Source organism: Miniopterus natalensis, chromosome 18, assembly GCF_054644295.1.
Source record: "Miniopterus natalensis isolate mMinNat1 chromosome 18, mMinNat1.hap1, whole genome shotgun sequence".
NCBI lineage: Eukaryota > Metazoa > Chordata > Mammalia > Chiroptera > Miniopteridae > Miniopterus > Miniopterus natalensis.
In genome coordinates, this window is record NC_142098.1 from 36,836,953 (window position 1) to 36,855,888 (window position 18,936).

The 18,936-nt window shown below is 53.0% G+C and overlaps 2 protein-coding genes and 1 non-coding gene across 5 annotated transcripts; 1 reads left to right on the forward strand and 2 right to left on the reverse strand.

The window, feature by feature from the left end:
* On the reverse strand, nucleotides 1-87 carry TRNASTOP-UCA (transfer RNA opal suppressor (anticodon UCA)). The gene has a single exon. It is a non-coding gene; the product is annotated as a tRNA-Sec (tRNA).
* Nucleotides 88-3,503: 3,416 nt separating this feature from the next.
* Nucleotides 3,504-13,096, reverse strand: RTN2 (reticulon 2). 3 transcript variants are annotated; one of them, XM_087827261.1, is made up of 10 exons: nucleotides 12,712-13,096; nucleotides 9,354-9,398; nucleotides 8,766-9,236; nucleotides 8,403-8,660; nucleotides 6,005-6,212; nucleotides 5,501-5,639; nucleotides 5,292-5,361; nucleotides 5,120-5,166; nucleotides 3,897-3,955; nucleotides 3,504-3,631 (listed from the first exon to the last, which is right to left on the reverse strand). In XM_087827261.1, exons 1-10 carry the CDS (start codon nucleotides 13,094-13,096, stop codon nucleotides 3,550-3,552), a joined length of 1,764 nt encoding a protein of 587 aa, XP_087683387.1. In that variant the 3' UTR covers nucleotides 3,504-3,549. The 3 variants fall into 3 exon arrangements, with proteins under 3 accessions (XP_087683387.1, XP_016068074.1, XP_087683386.1); XM_016212588.2 differs by lacking the exon at nucleotides 12,712-13,096 and adding an exon at nucleotides 11,080-11,113; XM_087827260.1 differs by lacking the exons at nucleotides 8,403-8,660; nucleotides 8,766-9,236; nucleotides 9,354-9,398; nucleotides 12,712-13,096 and adding an exon at nucleotides 7,713-7,784.
* Nucleotides 13,097-13,280: 184 nt separating this feature from the next.
* Nucleotides 13,281-15,800, forward strand: PPM1N (protein phosphatase, Mg2+/Mn2+ dependent 1N (putative)). Its single transcript, XM_016212548.2, has 5 exons — nucleotides 13,281-13,382; nucleotides 14,171-14,288; nucleotides 14,367-14,472; nucleotides 14,557-14,617; nucleotides 15,732-15,800. Exons 1-5 carry the CDS (start codon nucleotides 13,281-13,283, stop codon nucleotides 15,798-15,800), a joined length of 456 nt encoding a protein of 151 aa, XP_016068034.2.
* The last annotated feature ends 3,136 nt before the right edge of the window (nucleotides 15,801-18,936 follow it).

Here is an 18,936-nt window from a genome sequence, read left to right on the forward strand (position 1 = left end):
CGCCCGAAAGGTGGAATTGAACCACTCTGTCGCTAGACAGCTACAGGTTTGAAGCCTGCACCCCAGACCACTGAGGATCATCCGGGCGACTCTGCCGTGCACCCACCCAGCTATATAAAGGACACAAGGATTATCTTCTTACAGTTATGGTTGTGTGGTCTGGAAGGTTATAAGATTGTTTACATCAATATTTACAAGATTTTCCTATTTACTTACTGTGGCAGATAGCCTTCCAAATATTATCTTTGTTTCACATGGTACGAATCATCTTCGTTTTGGAAAACGCTTATTTGCATAGCGCCGCGCATTCTGGGAAACGGTTCCAAAGGTCCCTGGCCCACTATCCTGTAGTTGTTAAAGGGCCAGAACCTCTGTTTCCAAGTGAGAAATCCGTTTTTCAAGAGAAGAGACTCATAATTTGGCCTTCGGAAGCCCCTTCCCTGAAAAATCCGAATTCAAGTGAGTTGGGTTCCTGCTAGAGTCTCATTTAGCCAAGCCCGGAAGTCTCCGGCTGGCGGCTGTAGGGCTGGTGCGACACCTGCTGTTCTTTTTTAGAACTTCAGCGACTTACGAAGGCCTATGTTAATTCAAATACAGTATTTATTGACCGCCTACTGAGTCCCAGGCACTGTCCTAGGTGCTGGGGATGACAGAAACTCTGTCCCCATTCAGCTTAGCCACTAGAAATCATCAATTCCTGTACCTGCATTTTATGGCCGGGGAGACTGAGGCTTAGAAACGAAGAGCACCGTACTCTACTCCACGCAGCCCGCCCACCTGGGGAAACCGAACCTGTGCCCGCATAATTATTATTACTAAAAAGGTCATCCTTTTATAACCAAAAGCAATGATCCTTTGACAACAATATCATTCCCCAACATGAAACATTCCCATGGCTCCCATCTCAGAGTAAAAGTCAAAGTTCTCACCACGGCCTTACAAATAAATCCCTATAATCTAGCACCTTTCACTCCTCTCACCCCATCTAGTCCTCTCTCTTCATAAACTTGAATTCTGGCATAAAGATCTTCTACACACACCTTCTCAGGGCCATTGAGTTTGCTGATCCCCCTGCCTGAATCTCCTTTCTCCACATGCTCACACGACTCACTGCCTCCCTTCACTCTGGCCTCTGCTCCAATATCACCACTTAATGAGACCCCCCTGACCATTCAGTTTAAAATAGCACATCCTGTCGCTCTATCCCCTTACCCTGCTGGCCTCTTCTCCATCACCCTGCCATATTCTATGTCTATTTCTTACTGTCTGTCTGGTCCTGGTAGAATATTCGTTCCATGAAACTGTGGACTTTGTTTTGGTTCATTTCTGTGTCCCTGGTACCTAAAGAGTCCTTGAGCACATAGCAGATGCTCAGTAAATACTTGTGGGATGAATGAGAGGCTGTTATTATTACTATCCTTCTCATTTTCTCCATCTGGAAAACAAGACTAGTACAACTGATTTCACTGGAGGAATGGTAATGAGAAGGTAGATATAAAAGTATGACCCAGGGTGGATCAAACAACTAGGAGGCACTCAGTAAAGGCTGTTTCAATGTCCAACCTGTTTCTTGTCTTCAGGGTGGCCAGGATGGGCTTGGGGACTTTGCTGTTCCTGGACCCATAATTTCAACCATTCCTTCTTCCTCCATTCTTTGATATGGACAAATTAACACTTTGTCTTATGGAAAATGTGAATAAAAGCATCTTTATGAAAATTTGCTGTTAATTTTTTAAATTTGGGAATTTAAAACATTGTCTCTGCTTAGCAAGTCCAGATTCAAGAAAAGCCCCCCTATGCCCCTTTCTTTTAGTTAGATAGTCATAGCTAGGCAACCCCTGTATAACTACTGCTCCTGTAACATCATCTGTCTCCTAAAATGCAACATGTGTTGCTAGAGGCAAGTGAGATGATTTTAGATGATGCACTAGCAAACATTTTAAATGTTAAAAACTTTGTTTATTGTTACTGTTATCTTCTATTTCTGCAAAGTGACACTGACTTCCTTGGTGATAAAGTAACATTTCCTTTAAAAGGACATTTGGTTTTGTGCTTTTGTTTTTAATCCTCCCCCTAGGACCTGTTTGTTGATGAGAGAGAGGAAGGGAGAAAGAGAGAGAAAGAAACATTAATCGATTGCTTCCCGTACCCCCAGTGGGGATTGGACCCATAACCCAGGTATGTGTCCTGACTGGGAATCAATCTGCAATCTTTCGGTGTATAGGATGACTCTAACCAACTTAGCCACCCAGTCAGGGCTATTTTTTTAATAAACCAATTTAAAGAAAAATATTAGGTAAATAGCAGAACAGGTGACGTAATGATCAGGAATGTTGTGAGGGAAGGACTGAGGTTTGGGAAAGCATGTCATAGATAACAATAGCAGCTTCTGTTTAATGGACACTTATTATATGCCAGGCCCTGAGACAAGACACGGTTATGATGACACTTTTTCACTTGAAGAAACCAAGGCTTCCAGAGATGAAGTCACTTGCTCAAGGTCACACAGCCAGGAGGTAGTTAAGCTGGGATTAAAGTTCAGGTCTGTGAACCTCTAGACTTTAGTGTCCTTTTTCTTCCTCCCTCAGATTACAGTTTTGGAACCTGAGGCCCAGAGAGGCCATGAAGCCTGGCATTCTGTCCCAAGGCAATTGGAATGGAAAGAAGTGGGTGCATGAGAGAAGTTTGGGAGAGAGAATAGACATGGCTTCGTGACTGATTAGATGCGAAGGGCAAGGGAATAGAAATTCAGGGACAAATCTGGGTCTCGGGCCTGGTGACAATGTGGGCAGAGAGGACATCCCTGAGATGGAAATCAGGTAGAACAAGTTAGGGGGTTAGATATGTTTGCAGGGCAGCTGGACACGTGTCTGGATCTCAGATGAGACGGCTGTGCAGCAGGCAGTGTGGGGATTGACTAGAGCACAGGTATTGAAAGTGGCGGCCGAGGGCTGGTTAGCCCTGGGATGGGCAATCTCTCAGTGTCCTCCCTTCAATCATTTCATAATCTAAACAGATTTTCGAGGAGGCTTCTTCTGCAGAGATGGGGAAGGTTCTTCTTTGAGTTTTGCTTAAGTAGTTTTAGTGAAGGAAGGTGAAAGCTGAAGGGGGCTTGAAGAACAGGAAGCTTTGGGTTTTCCACAGGAGTCTTTATTACAGTGTAAATCCAAGCTCAGGCCTCCCCTGGGCCCCATGCAAAGCCCCCGGCGTCGGGCCCAGTAGCATCCAGAAGACACCAACCCCTCACGGCGCCTCCAGCGGCGAGTTCACGTAAGTGCAGGGCGGGTGCCCTAGCTAGGCAACTACAAGTCCCAGCAGGACCCCGGCCAAGGTGCCTCGCTTTTCCCGGACTCCTAGAGCAGAGCCTCTTGGGAAATGTAGTCCTGGCCGCTCAGGCAATTTGCGCTAACTCCCTGGTGTGAGTGATCCAGACACCCACCCGTAAATGGCTGGGGCTGAGGAGGGACGAGGGTGGGATGAAAGGGAGATTGAGGGGAGCAGAGGGCTTCAGGGGGTGAGGGCAGGCGTCCCGCAGGCAGAGACACCCTATCATTCGGCTTTGGCTTTGGATCCGGAGACTGCGGCTGCTGCCGAGGCAAGGGCTCCGGTCCCTGGGATCTTTGCTCTGATCCTGAGGGAGAAACAGGTAGAGTCAGGTGGGGCAAGACGCTGGGGAGGGAGGTATCTGAGAACTAGGGGGAAAGCTGGGTGGGGGAACTAGCCGAGTCCCCAAAGCGAGCCCCGCTCTCCGCCTAATGGCCTGCGTTGGAATTGTCTGCCACCCTTCTTTGAGAAGGGGGCATTCAGCCCCAGGAGATTTAGGGACAGGAAATGGGGGGTTCCCAAGTCCCCCACACACACCTCCCATCTCACCCACCTCCACTCCATGCCCTTACTTAGCTTTGATGTGGCTCAACTGATTGGTCACCAATCCCACATACTGGTCGATCTGGGCCTGGGGAGACCAAGAAAGGGTCAAAGGGGAAATTAGAGGGGTCCCTCTTCCTAATTCATTCAGGAGACTGCTTTCTCCCTCACATCCAAATCAGGAGGTGGGGGGAGTGGCCCACCACTCCACTTTCAACTTTAAACCTGATAAAATACCCTGGAAGACAGAAGTTCAAGTTGAAGTGTCAGTCAGTAGGGCCACACTCTGTGTGGGGAGTGACTCAGGTAGACACACAAGAATTTGACAGAGTCTGTTTCCTGGGCATGACTTTAATCTTTGAGTGAGCTGTGTGAGTGTGTGTGTGTTTCAGGGGAGGGCGAAAGTAGAGGGCATCGGTGCTGGCTGTCACTGATTTAAATACTAGCTTAATTCATAGTGTGAGTTGACTTGGAGGACTCGAGTCCAGCATGTGAAGGGGTTAGGACTATCTGGCAGGACGTGTATTATTGGGCTCTCAGCTGTGCTAGATAAGGGACCGTCAGTCCATCTGTCTGCCTCTGGATAGGATATATGTCAGTAGCCTTGGTTGTCGGCATTCTGGGCTGACGGTCACCCATCCAATTCTGACTGAGTTGTCAGCCCCTGGCAGTTTCAGGGAGTGAGAGCATCAGTCAGTCCACCTGTGTTGGCTGGATGGTGTGCATCAGACCCAGACTATGTGTAAGGATAGATGGCATCAGTTTGTCTGTCTGTCTGCAACTGGAGGTGTTCATCTGTCTGCCTGTTTCTGGCTAGGATGATTGTTGTTCCGCTTGAGGCTGTCAGGGACAAAAGACATCAGGCAGACTGACTTTCTGTAGCTAGGACATGTCAGTTGCTCCTTGAATGCATTGTCAGGGAGGAGCACTGGTTAGTCCACCTGCCTTGGGTTGGGGCACGTCAGTCGGACCCTGGCTCTGTTGGGGAACAGCAACCAAAATGCCTGCCTCTAGCAGTGGAAACATATTCTAGATTCTGGCTCCATGGAGGGGCAGCAGCCAGACCACCTGTGCCTGGCTGGGACATATGTCAGTGACCACATATGTGATCCTTCCAGGGGTGGAAACACTAGTTGGTCCTTTCGTCTCTGGTTGGGACACCTGTCAGTGGAACCCTGGCTGTAGAGGGAGGGGCAGCCAGATCACCCATATTTGGCTGCAATACTACCAATTGAGGGCCTGTCACACTCACCTGGTGCTGCCGGTACATCAGGGGGATGGTGAATAAGCCAATCACTCCTGTGGGAACAGAGATGAGGGGTCAGGATTCTCCCAAGAGATTAACAATTCCATCTAGAGCCCTGTCCCCCATCATCCCAAGGACCCACCTCCTTACCCAGCCCCCTACCACCTTCCCAGCTCACCCAGAATGAGAAGAGTCAAACCATTGAAGACGGCACCCACGAAGGTCAAGATGTAGAAGAGAAGGGCCAGCTGGGGGTGAGGGTCAGGGTCAGCAGAGCCTATAAGGCACTCCCCAGACTGTGAACTTACACAAAAATGGCCCTCTTACCCCCCAGGGGCAGGAAGGTGAATGTTGGGAACCCAGGAGAGAATGGGGGCTTTGGAGCACCTTGAGGGAGTCCACGAGGTCTTCTACCAGGAAGAAATGCCGCAGCTGGGTGGCTGCAGAGACCACTTGGGAGGCAATCTGCCGGGACAAACGTTCCGTTTGCTCCCGAGTCAGGGTCAGGTCAACATCCAGATAGGCCCTGAGAGGACAGAGGGGTGTGAGGTGACTCAATGGGTGGGTGAAGCCCAGGCTGAGAGGTGTGGCTTGGACAAGGGCAAGAAATAAGGGTTGGGGAGAAGATCAGGTGTAGAGGGCTAAGGTCAAGGTTAGGGTCAGGAGGTGGGATCAAGGATTAAGGATAAGAGGTTAGGATCAGAGGTTAGGGCTGCAAGTGCAGGGTCAGAGCATGGTTTAAAGTCAGGCTCAGGGTTAGGTTGGAGTCAGAAAGATGAATGGGTCTGGGCCAGGTTGAGAAGTTGGTGCCTGATCTGAGGTCAGGGGTCATGACTTAGGGTCAGTAGTGGGGTCTGGACAGAGTCAAGGTTAGGGGCTGGGGGTTCTCACTGGAAGGGGTTGGCACCGTCCCCCCGGTGCACGGCCTGCAGCACTTTTCGGTAAACCCTGAGAGAGATGGTGCCACAGAGCAGCAACAGGGCCACATGGGCGGCCACGGACACGATGCTAAAGTGCAGGAGGCACAGCAGGGAGATCATGAGACCTGTGAAGACCACTCCTGATGTCTTCGTGTCCTTCCAGTACAGCAGGTCCGCCACTGTGGAGGAGGGGAGCAATCAGGCTGGGGTTTGGACCTGACCTGGCTGACCTCTTGACCTCCCATTTCCTGTCTCAGGGCTGAACCATGAACCCTTGACACACCTGCGTCAGCCTTGACCCAATTTCCAAAGTTTTAATGTCTTCTTGCCTCCCCTCTTCCCCTCTGGGAAAACCCAAGTTAACCATCTAGCAAGTTTCTTTATCTTGTGTGGCCACAATTCTTGGTCATTATTTATGAAAAATGGAATCATAGATACACTTTTCTGCATCACACATATCTCACTCTACCTTTCCCCCTAGAATTCCCTACTAGTCAACTGGAATAGCCCTTAATCCATTCTTTTTAAGAGTGCCCCAGTACTCTAGTGTTGCTGCACTGCCATTCATTTTATTCAATCATGTATCCATTGCTGGGCCATTCACTTTGTTTCCTATCTTCCTTCCGCCAACAGTACTGTAAGCACCAGCCTTCTACAGATATTCTTATCTATTTCTGAGATAGAATCCCAGGGGTGGAATGGCTGGGTGGATATCATACATATTCTCAGATTGCTTACTAGCAAGACTGTAACAATTCTTATTCCCATGAGCAAAGTGATAGTGATCTTTCTCTAGCATCCTGCCCAGCAGTGGGCGTTACTGTTTTTTTTTGTTTTTGTTTTTGTTTTTTGGGCAACCGGATAGGTGTAAAGTGATATCTCTTTGATACCCCTACCAACACAGTTTCTAAGTCCCACATGTATTAACAACACTATCCTCCTTCCTAAGCCCTAACCCAAATTTCTGACCTCTTTCTAAGACCCTAAACTCACCTCCCAAGCCCAACCTGAGCCCTGACCAATGACCTCCAGACCCCAATGTTTCATCTCATCCACATAAACTTTATCAGCCCTCCCAATAATCCGCTCCCATTTGAGCCCTGAACCAGGAGCCCAGTACCCTTCCACTTCTTTCCAGACCCTGTCCATCCCCTCACCCTCACTCCAATCAAACTCTGACCCATCCCCAAAGGTTCTTCTCAGAGTCCGACTCCCCTTCCCTGTACACATCCTCCCATCTGCCTTTAACTAGGGCAGGCCTCCCGTCCACCCGGCGCGCAGGGACCTCCCCTGCAGGCACCCCGAGGCCCGCGCCCGTGGGTGGGGGAGGGGCCGGGTCGTCTGAGGCGGGGGCTAAGTTTAGGCACGCGGGGGGGAGGGGGCCTGGCTTGCAGCTGTGCTGGCCCATCCAGCTCCTGAGTGACAGCGCCGCCTGGGCCTGAAGATGGGGGAGGGTGCCTTCCTGCTCTTAGGCTCCAAAGCCCTGTCTTGGGGGAGAGGGTACCCCACGCTCCCTCCACACTCTCCCTAGACACCCCCAAAACTCCCCAGCCTCAGCCTGCAGCTCTGGGGAATCTGGGACCAACAGGAAACATTCCCCCAGATTTGAGGGCGATAGCGAATCTGGATCCCTTTCCACCATCCCTCAACCCCCGCCCCAGCCCGCCCCGCAAGCCCACCTTTACTCCCCATCTCTGCTCCGAGTGAGAGGCTGCGGACACCACTGCTTCTCGGGGATTTTGCCCACTTCGGTGGAACCCGGAGGGAGGGAGCAGGGGGGGCGGGGCCCCTTTGTACCGAGCCAATGGCTCTCCGTAGAGGTGGGGACAAATCCAAAAAGGGGTGGTTCTCTTTGTAAACAGCCAAAAGCAGTGATGTCTATAAGCAACCCTTGGCGGTTCATGGAGGCAGCATATTTTAAAGTAAGGCAGGGTGTGTTTGCAACTGGCTAATGGATGTGGCCAAGGAAGAGGAGTTTTTAAAAGGCACAGAGTTTACTTATAAATGTCCCACAGCCACATCCAGAAGAGAGCTTTATTTTCTTCAGGGATTTGACCTGTCCAAAATCAACCTGTAGGGGGAGCACTCCAGTAGAGGGATTATTTTTTTAGCAATCAGCCAATCCTAATGCTCGCAAAGAAGACTAATTTCCCAAGTGGGAGGAGATCTATATCAAAAAGAATCAATGGCAATCTTAGATAATAGGAAAAAAAAAAGTTAAGGGCGGAATTTATAAAGTCCAGCCAATAGTAATGCCTCCTCCCTTCTCCACTCTCCTCGGTTCCTTCGCCAAGCTGGTCCCTTTAAATTGCAAATTGCAACCCGCCCGCCCTGTAATCCAAAGGAGCACCTTCAAGCGATCAGTTTACCTAGAAGGTGTGGTTCCGATGTGAATTCTGATTGGTCCGTGCTAACAAGGCACTGCCCCGTGATTGGCTTCCGATCCAGCTGCCCCCACGGCTCTTCCTCTTTCTCGTCCAGCGAGGGCTCATCAGGCCAAGAGTTCGAATCCCGGGATCTGGGTGGGGACGGGGTACGGGCCTGGGGGGTCCTAGAGCCAGGGCTGGACTGTGGAGTCAAGACTTCGGGCGGCGAGGACTGAGCGAGTCTGAGTTGTAGGTCTAGTTCTGGCGCGTTAGAGAGAAAAACCATGAGTTTTCACCTCGGAAGTGCCCTGAGAAGAGACTACCCACCCCTTGTGACTTTGGTCCCAGCACCTGGGGACATCTCACCTTTCCCAGCTTCTCTAGCCTCTGATCCGTCGAGCTCCTCGTCTTCCAGCGGGGTGGAGCTACTGGTGGCAGAGTCCTCCCCAGACCCCGCTCCCCGGCCCGCCCAGTCCAGCTGGTCCAGCTGGAGCCCCAGGTCCTCCAGGGGGCGCTCGGCCCGAGGGGCAGTATCCGGATCTCCCCGGCGCACGGGCTCCGGGGATTGGCTCAGGCTGGGGATGCTCTCCAAGCTGTCGCCCAGGCCAGGCTGAGCGGGTGGGTCTCGCGGTTCCGAGACCGAGCGGCCCTGGGGCCGGGGCCGGCGGGCAGCTGAATCCCGGCGCGCTCCGGAGCCCACCACGCCGTCGAAGGCAATGTAGGAGAAGGTCAGCTCCCGGGGGGTGCCCCAGTCCTGCGAAGTGGTCTCTTCCTCGTCGTCCTCCGAGAACTCCCGGGCTGTGTGCAGCTCCCGAAAATCCGAGTCGTCGTTTCCTCCTGCAGTGAGAAAGGAGGGCGTGAGCTCCTCCTAGCCTGCAGGGCCCTGCCCCACTCTCCTCAACCGGCCCACCCAGCTGGGAGCCCCTTTCGAGTCACATTTCCCGTGTGACTTACCTTCCGTGGAGTCAGGGGTAGAGGAGGCTGTAGATGGAGCTTCTTCTGCGAGAGGGGAAAAAAACAGAAGATTCTTAGAAGTCTAGACTGTCCGAGTCATTGAAGAGCGCCGGTCCTGGAAGCTTGGGTGGGCCGAATGAAGGAATCAGAATATTTGACTCACAGGGCCTTTGGAATGTTCTGAATACAGGCTGTAAGACCTGTCACTTCTAGCAGAAGCTCAGCTTTAGAAGTTCAAATCCAGGAACCCTAATCTCAGAATCTTCAAATTAGGACTCGTAGGAGGATTCAATTCATTCATTCTTTTAACAACCGTTTATCGAGTGCCCACTATGTGCCAGGCACTGTTTTAGATCCTGAGGACACAACTACAAACAAAAAAGACAAAACTCCTGCCCTCATAAAGCATATACTTTATAAAGGACACAGACAATAAACAATTAAATATGTGATGTTGGGTGCTTTCAGTGTGTGGAGGAAAACAAGCTGGGTAAGGGAAGAGAAAGTGAGAGGCTGCTGCTTCGGACAGGGTGATCAGAAGACTTCTCCGATAAGATGACATTTGAGCAGAGGTCTGAATGAAGTGAGGAATCCATGCAGCTATCTAGGGAAGAATCTTCCAAGCAGGTGGAAAAGCTCAGTGGAAAGGCCCTGAGGCAGGCACTGTTTGGCATATTTGAGGAAAAGAGAGGTGCAGAGGTGTGATTGGAGCAGAGTAACTGAGGGGAAGGAGGGGTGGGAGATGAGGGACGGTAGGTAAGGTGGAGGGGCCACCCTTTGTAAGCCAAAGTAAGCACAAGATCTTTGAATTTGGGGATGATATTCTAAAAGGTTGAAATAACAGATTCTTAGAATTTTGGCATCTGGACTTCCCAGATGCAAGTGGCTAGATCTGAGAGTGTTGAAATCCCCAACTATCAGAACCACAGGAGTGTGGGGCAGAGAATGTTAGACAAGGACTATTAGCACTCTGGGCTCAGAGATCGTGAGGATCAGACAAGGCCTTTTCAGTTGAGGAATCCACTTCCTCAGAGCTATCGAGCTTGGGGCTTTGCCTACAGGAGATGCTCAGTGCCCTTTAGAAATTGGAACCAGAGGCCCTCCGCCCCCACCTTGTTTCCTTAGCTGGGGAATCGGATCCCGGGAATCAGAGGGCCGGAGCAGAGTGAGTCTCTTCTAGGGTTACTACGAATCAGTGGTAAAACCCGCTAAGGACCCAGGAGTCCTGGCTCCAACCGGGAATGGCTGTTTCCCAGGGACAGGAGGTTGGACAATTTGGGCGAGGTTGGGGCTGCCTGTGAGTCAGGGCAGAAAACAGAGCTGGGATGCAAAGGTGGGTGACTGGGAGGTCAGACCTCTTTTCTCCATCCTGGCTCTACCCTCAATTCAACTGCCCTCCCTGCCGGCTGCGGCCAGCACCAGGCATGGGGACAGCTCCCGGCGAACGCCCTCATTCCTGGGCGAGGCCCAGCAGCACATCCCAGAGCCGAGCGCGCCCCCACGCTAGTTATCTCAGTGCCCCCCAACTCCGCCCTGTGTCACTCAAGTGCTCCGGGTCAGGTCGCCCCCGTTGCCGCCAGATCGCGGGGGGAGGGGAGAGCATCCTTTGTCTCCTTTGCCTCCTCCCCATCTCTGCTCTCCCGCAGCCGGGCGCGGAGAGGATACCAGGGAGGAGCCCACCCGGGCCTCTGGGCCCCACACCGGGCCCGAACCTGCCCCTACTCACTGCAGTGGGCGAAGACCGGCAGGACCTGCCCCATGGCCCCCCTCGGGCCTGCATCGGGACCCCCGCCCACTTCGGCCACGCCGCCCTGGGCCTGGGGCCGCGGGCACTCATCTCCACCGAGCCCACGACGCCGCCGCCATCCTTGCCGCCGCCTCCTCCTGGGCTGCTCCAGCAGCCGCCGCCGCCGCCGCCGCCCTCCGCTCGGCTCGGCTGGGGCGGGCGGGGCAGCGGTGGGGAAAGCACTGCGGCGCGGAGCTGGGGGCGGGGCCCGAGGGAGGGTAGGGGGCGGGGCAACACCGTGGGCACCGGGAGGGGCGGGGCTTTTCCACGAGGGGGCGGGGCTAGGAGGATAGGCTATGGGGCGGAGAAGTTGGTAAAAGACGGTCCAAAGGGCAGAGTCTATATGGAGAGGGGCGCGGCCTGTAGGGGAAGAGGGGCGGAGCCTACGTTTGGGTGAGGGGCTGGGGAAAGAAGGGGGGGTTTGGATCTCAGAGGAGCGGGGCTAGGGGTGGTATTAAGGAGAGTTAGGATTTGAGTCTAGATTTTTCAGAGGGAGTGGGGAAGGGCGCGGATAGAAACTACCCAGAAAGTTTTGAGACCAGAAGAGGAGCTCACACATGTGTGAGCCAGTTTAAAATTACTTATTCCGATATTGGGCGGGGCCAGACACAGAGGAGCTAGAGGCGTGGCCTAAAGGGAATACCAGAACCCGACCGGGAGGGCGTGGCCTAGAAGGTGGGCGTAACTTGGAGAGAGAACACCTGCTTTGGCTTAGCAGAAAGTCCACGTCCGCGGGGGCCTGTACTTAAGAGGCGGAGCTAGAAGTGGGGCCAGGACTGAGAATATTAAGAGTTTGAGGCTGTGGGATTGCATGAGTGGCGGGACCTGGAAAAGAAGCAACCGAAGTCTGGGGTAGAGACTCAGAAGGAGAGGGATCGAACTAAAAAAATAAAGAATTTTAAAGATTTTAAAACTGGGGTTGGGCCACTAAGGTGGTTGGAGCTTGGAGGGAGTAGGGCTGCGGGGACTGAAGCCAAGAGTGTAGCGTTGAGAACATAGATTCTAGAGTCGTGTCCCTCTGGTTCTGCGACTCAGTTTCCTCTTCGGCAAATAGGAAATGATAATATAAAATAGTGTGTATCGCATGGTGAATGCTAGTTTGCTACTATTATTTTTCCCTAACCCTGATCCCAAACCTCCCTTTGAAAGTGAGAGACAAAGGAAGACACAAGAGTCCAATCTCTTCTAGTGACTCGACTTGAGTTCAGGTCAAGGGCATAGCAAGGAGATTTCAGTGGTTTAAAAATCTCACAGTGGAGGGGATTAATGCGGGGGGCGGGGGGCAGGTGCAGAGGGTGGAGCCTTCCTGATCCCGGGACAGAAGGATGGCGGCCCTTGCCCGCCTGCTGGAGAGTCTCCTCTGGCCAGCCCGCAAGGAAGAGGCGGTGGCGGCGGCGGAGGAGGAGGGGCGCTGGGCTCCCAACGGGCCTAGGCTCCTCCTGGACGCGCCGCGATGCTCTCAGCGGCCGCACGGGGGTGCGGCAGCGTCTTGGGGCCTACGCTTCGGGGCGAGCTCAGCGCAGGGTTGGCGCGCGCATATGCAGGACGCGCACTGCGCTTGGCTCGCGTTACCCGGGCTGCCCCCGGGCTGGGCTTTCTTTGCAGTCCTCGATGGCCACGGCGGGACGCGAGCAGCCCTCTTTGGCGCGCGCCACCTGCCGGGCCACGTGCTGGAGGCGTTGGGCCCGGCGCCTGGCGAGCCCGAGGGCGTGTGCAGGGCACTCCGCCGCGCCTTCCTGAGCGCAGACTCTCGCCTGCGCTCGCTCTGGCCCCGGGGCGAGCCGGGCGGCTCCACCGCGGTGGCGTTGCTCGTCTCCCCGCGCTTTCTGTACCTGGCACACTGCGGTGACTCTCGCGCGGTGCTGAGCCGCGCGGGAGCTGTGGCCTTCAGCACCGAGGACCATCGACCCCTCCGGCCCCGGGAACGAGAGCGTATCCATGACGCGGGCGGCACCATCTGCCGCCGGCGCCTCGAGGGCTCTCTGGCCGTGTCGCGAGCACTGGGAGACTTTGCCTACAAAGAGACTCCGGGAAGGCCCCCTGAGCTGCAGCTTGTTTCCGCGGAGCCTGAGGTGACCTCCCTGGCACGGCGGGCCGAGGACGAGTTCATGCTCCTGGCCTCCGACGGTGTGTGGGACGCGATGTCTGGTGCTGCCCTGGTGGGACTGGTGGCATCACGCCTCTGCTTGGGCCTGACCCCAGAGCTTCTCTGCGCGCAGCTGTTGGACACGTGCCTGTGCAAGGTCCTGGGGCGGGGCTTGGGATCGCTGAGGGGAAGAACCTAATGGTTTAAGGGCGGAGGGGCTTTAGTGGAGGGCCTTGAGCAAAACTAAAGAGGGAGTGGGGCTCCACTAAAGGGCGCCCGTGGGAATGGGGCGGGGCCAAAATACGGAGAGGGCGGAACCTGAGGGACGCCTTGAGGCAAGATGGGAACGTGGTACCTGAAGTGCTACATAAATAAGTGGGAGGGATTTAAGCGAAAGGGTGTGGTCTTTTGGGATAGTATGGCCCTGGGTCATAGGAGTGGGTCTTTTTTTTATTATTATTGATTTTAGAGAGGAAAGCAGAGCGAGAGAAACATCGATTTGTTGTTCCACTTAGTTATACATTCGTTGGTTGACTCTTGTATGTGCCCTGACCGGAGAGGAAACAGCAACGTTGGTGTATCGAGGACAACGCTCTAACGAGCTGAACTGCCCCGGCCAGGGCCAGAGAGGGTCTTGAGGCTTGATTCATACCGAGAGGAGCAGCTAGGCTGTAGAGTGGGAGGAGCTTTCGGGAAGGGGCGTGGTCCTCTCTGATTGGGCGGGGTTAGACCAGTGTGGGGCAGAGTCTAAGAGATTGGTCCCAGTGAGTTGGCTTGGTTTAGACTGGCAGGTAGGCAGGATTTGAGAGAAATGGCATAACCCGATTAGGGAGGGAGGCACAAGAACACGGGATTGTTAGGGAGCTCTGCTTCCTAGGGCATGGAGCCCCGTGCTGGGGCATCCCACCAGGTCCCACCAGGCTCTCTTTTCTCTACCTTCTTTAGGGCAGCCTGGACAACATGACCTGCATCCTGGTCTGCTTCCCGGGGGCCCCCAGGCCTTGTGAGGAGGCCATCAGGAAGGAGCTAGCACTGGATGCAGCCCTGGGCCGCAGGGTCGCCGGTGGGCAAGCTCCAGAAGCTCAGCGGGAAGGGTGGTCGGCAAGCAGGGGTACTCCCATAACCCTTGCCTTCTTCTCAGAGCTGTGTTCCTCTACCCAGGAGTCCCCCAGCCTGAACAAGGTTTTCAGGATTCTGGCCTCTGAGGACATCCCAGATTTACCTCCTGGGGGAGGGCTCTACTGCAAGTGAGTCAGGGTGGGATGGGGTATGATGGGGAGAGAGGTGGCCAGAGGAGGGTCTCCTCCTGAGGGCCTCCCTCTGCTCTCCAGGGCCGCTGTCATCGCTGAAGCTTATTCGCAGCTCTTCCAGGCCTCAGGGGAGCGCTGGGAGGTAAGGACCCTATGTTCTTGAATGTTTCTCTTAGAAGCGTAGAACCCAGTCCCCTTGCCCCCTTTAGAGATAGGGAAATTGAGGCGAGAAGGGGAGAGGGACTTGCCTGATATATTAATACATTCTTACTCCTGGCCTGAAGCATTGTGCTAGGTGTGATGGCAGGAAAAGAGACTGTGCTTCCCTCAGGAAATGTGCCCCCTGCAATGATCTGTAAAGCCCCGTCATTCCTAGTACCACCCCCTCCATCCAGGAATAAGGCAGAAAAATTCAAGGAATGTTGCTGACCAGGCCTGGATGCACTGCAGGCCAGGGTATCCCTGAGGATGATCTGGGTCTTGGAGAGAGGTCGTGAATGGGACCCAGACAGCCTAAGAGAATTGGAGATGTCAGTGGGTGGGACCACATAAAGGAAGGGGTGGGGTGGGGCTCGGGGTGGAAATGGGAAGGAGGAAGCTAGGGCCAGAGCCCAAAGGCTTTTGCATAGCAGAAAAGAGAGTTTGGTTATTCCAGCTTAGAGGAGGGTGGTTGTTGATAGTTTCTGAGCAGCAGAAAGACATATTTGTGGGGATTGCTTGATTGTGAGTGACAGAAGCCCAATTCAACCTGGGAAAGCAGAACAGGGAGTTTACTGGGCCATGTAATTGAAGCGTTCAGGGACTTAAGGCATGACTGCACCCAGTTGTCAGATGATGTCATCAGGAACCGTCTCTTAGTTTTATTTCCTCTGAGTTGGCTTCATTCCCAGGCAGGGTCTCAGCTTGAGGTAGCAGAGTTGCAGCTCCAGCCTCAGATCCCACAAGCCTAACATCCTCAGTGGAGAGAAGGTACCAGTTTCCCAGTAGTTGCAGCAATGGTTCCAGAGCTGGTTTTCATCAGCCACACTGGGTCACATGCCTGCCAGTCAGTGTGTCTCTGACTGGCCAGACTGTGGTCACAAGCCCAGGCCTAGTGCTTAGGGTTGGGGATCCAGTGCATCCAAATCTGATAGATTAAGAGATGGGGAATGGTAGTCCCCCAAAGGAAAATAGGAGTGTTTCCAGAATACAGGGGAGTAGATACTGAGAGACAAGAAGGGGTCCCTATTCACCAGCTCTTACATTTTACGTTACAGAAAGTGCAGAGTGGGGCTGGGAAGGTCACTGGCACCCATTCAAGCTCTGCCTTGGACTTCCAGGCCTGACAGCTGTCGTCCTTTGGGGTCCCTCTGTTGTCCTTTGGGGCCCCAAGGAAACTTAGAAACCTCCCCTTCCCCCGCTACGCAGACCAGCGGAAGGAAGACAAGCCGATGGAGGAACCCCAGAATGTTTATTTCCCCTTCTCCTACTTCCCTCTTACAAAAAAGTCTTATGAGAGGGGAAGTTCCATTCACCATCTCGACAGAGAAAAAATACCCTAAAACCAAATGTTTGTGAACGGACCCTGAGAGATCACCCAGTTCAATAATCTTCTCTTCCTTTTACATTTCTCATCTGTTTTGGGGGAGGTAGGAGAGATTTTTTATTATTAAATTAAAATTACATGATTTAAGATAGATTTTTCTTGTAGAAAAACCCCACTCTAAACATTTGCTCAGGCATTTGGCAAATATATCGGGCACCTGCTCATAGCCATCAACCAGGGGGACTCACTGAGATTCCTGCCTATTCTAAGGGCCCACCTCCTAGTGTATGGGGAGACAGCAAGGGAACCGATAAATAAGATCATCTCAGACACTGACAAGTGTCTCAAAGAAAATAAAACAGGGACGTGATAAGAAAAGCTACTTTGGTTTTTTAAATTGTCATTCATCTTGTTTTTTGAATGGTAATAAGTTCCCTTGATTCAAATTCAAAGGATACAAAAATGTATACAATGAGAAGCCTTTCTCCATCCCCCACCCCTCAGCCACTTGGGATGGATGCTTTAGACAGGGGGCTCAGGGAAGGTCTCTGAGGAGGGGACAGTTGAGCAGAGACCTGACAGAGAAGCAGCCAGCCATAGAAATACCCCAGGGAAGCATGTCCCAAGGCAGACCAGCGTGAAAGCCTAGAGACAGGATCATAGTTGGTATTTTCTTTTTAAAAAATTTATTGATTCGAGAGAAGGAAAAGAAATATCTATTTGTTGTTCCACTTATGCATTCCTTGGTTGATTTTCGTATGTGCCCTGACCGGGGATCAAACCTGAAACCTTGGCATATTGGGGCAATGCTTCAACCAGCTGAGCCTTTGGGGTCCCTGGCCAGAGCTCAAACTTGGCATTTTCAAGATGAGGCTTGAGATCCCTATGACCATTGAATACTCCACAGTCCCATTCTTTATCCTGTTGGTAACCACTGCAATGAGTTTGGAGTAGATTGTTCCAGACCTCTGACTCTGCAAGTATACCCATGTATATGGAACCTTAGGTGTTTCCTTAATTATTTTCACAGTTTGTTTTTCCCCCACTCAATAAAATGCTGGGAACTTCTTTCATGCCATTTGCACACCTCATTCTTTTTAGCTGCTGCCCAGTGCGTCAGATAAGGGATGTGCAGTGGTTTCCCTATCCATGCTCCTCTTGATGGACGTTTAGGATATTTCCATATTCTTGCCCTCACATCACTGCTACCATAAAGATCCTTGGTCAGGCTCCTTGTGTACATATGCAAGGGTTTCTTTACTGCAGGGTTCTTGCTACCTGTTTTGTACAACACTTGAGCTAAGAATGGTTTTTACATTTTAAAGGGATGTAAAAAATATATGAAAGAGGCTCTATGCCTAATATACCTACAATATTTACTAATTGGACCTTTTTAGAAAAAGTTTGCTGACTGCAGTGCAGGTGGCACACAGAAGCACCACCCCTCCCATTTCACAGATGGGAAAGCTGAGACCCAGAGAGGGGAAAGGACTTGCCCAAGGTCACACAGCACTAGGGTTCTCATTCATTTGAATAAATGTGGGTTGAGATGCTGGTCTGGGCTTGGCAAGGTTAGTGAGGCACAGAAATACATCAAGTCTATACCTGTTCCTAAAGAACTCACAGCCTAAGGAGACACACAGAGAAGCAACGATAACCCAGATGGGTCAGGGTTCAAGGGCTCCTAGGGTGAGGTGGAGAAGGGGAGAGGATTACTCAGTTCTGCAGAGAAGAATTAATGTCAGCACATGTCCTAGAAGTATGAGGTGAGGTCAGGACAGCATCCAGAGGATTCGGCTTGGACAAAGGCCACGAGGTTGACTTCCTCACCTAGTCAACTGGACCCCGAGTATTGTTTGTTTTACATTCACACCTTGTACGAAGCACCACTGTAGTTCTGGGGGTTTAGGCAAGAGGGCTTATAGCCCAGATTTACTCCCTGCCTCCAGCCCTCAGTTTACCCATTTATAAACGTCAAACTGATGATTTCCCAGGCTTCAGTTCCTGACTAGGGCACCTTACCCAGGCCAGGTGGCCCTGTACAGGAGAGGCGGGGCCGCATGAGTGACGTCACGTGGGCGGGGCCGGCAGGACCAGCTGCAGAAGCTTAGGAGGGTGTCCGGGCTCAGCCCGCAGCCGACGTGTGGGGGAAGGGGCTTGCGGGAGCGGGTACTAGGGAGGGTCTCCCTGCCTCCGTGCCCTCCGATTGCGGGATGATCCCGCCATTCTCCGCAGGCGAAACTGTGTAACGGCGGGACGGACGTGGGGAGGGAGCCAGGGACTTTATCCACGCTGGAACCCGGAGTCTCATCCCCACCCAGGTCCAGCGCCGCACCCCCACCCCCCGCGGCTGTGAGTCAGCGGCGGGCCGCGCCCCCTCGGCCCACTTCCTCCTCACCTTCCCCGGCCGGGCGGGGGCCAGTGAGAGGGGTGGGGCCCTTTCCAGTGCTGGGGAGAGGGTTCACCTTTAGTAACCCTTCATAAATTGGCAGAGAAGAGAAATGTTGGGGGGTCAGAAGGGAAGATTTAACGGAGAAATTTCGAGAGAATCCATGCTTAACCAGAAGGTCCTCGTCGCCGCCTCCCCAAATGGAGTAGAATGCAAAGAAATGGAGAAGTCAATGGGGAGGGTGAGAGCAAATTGTGCCCCCATTGAGATCCCCCTAAGAATTCTCATCGTGGGGGAGAACTAGGTATCAAGGAAGGGTCCCTTCCCCTCCACCAAGCTTACCCCCTAATGTGAGAGTGGCCCCGGCAGGCATCCCCACGCGATAACGTTGGGGAAGAGGGAAATAGCGGGCCTACGGTTCCGCGTTGCCTTTTTAAGCGCCATCAACCCCACCCCCTGCCTTGATTTGTTCGCGGCCCCTTTAAGGCGCAGGGAATTGTGGGTGCGGGGAGTGGAATTTTGGAACGAAATGTAGCGAAGAGAAGTA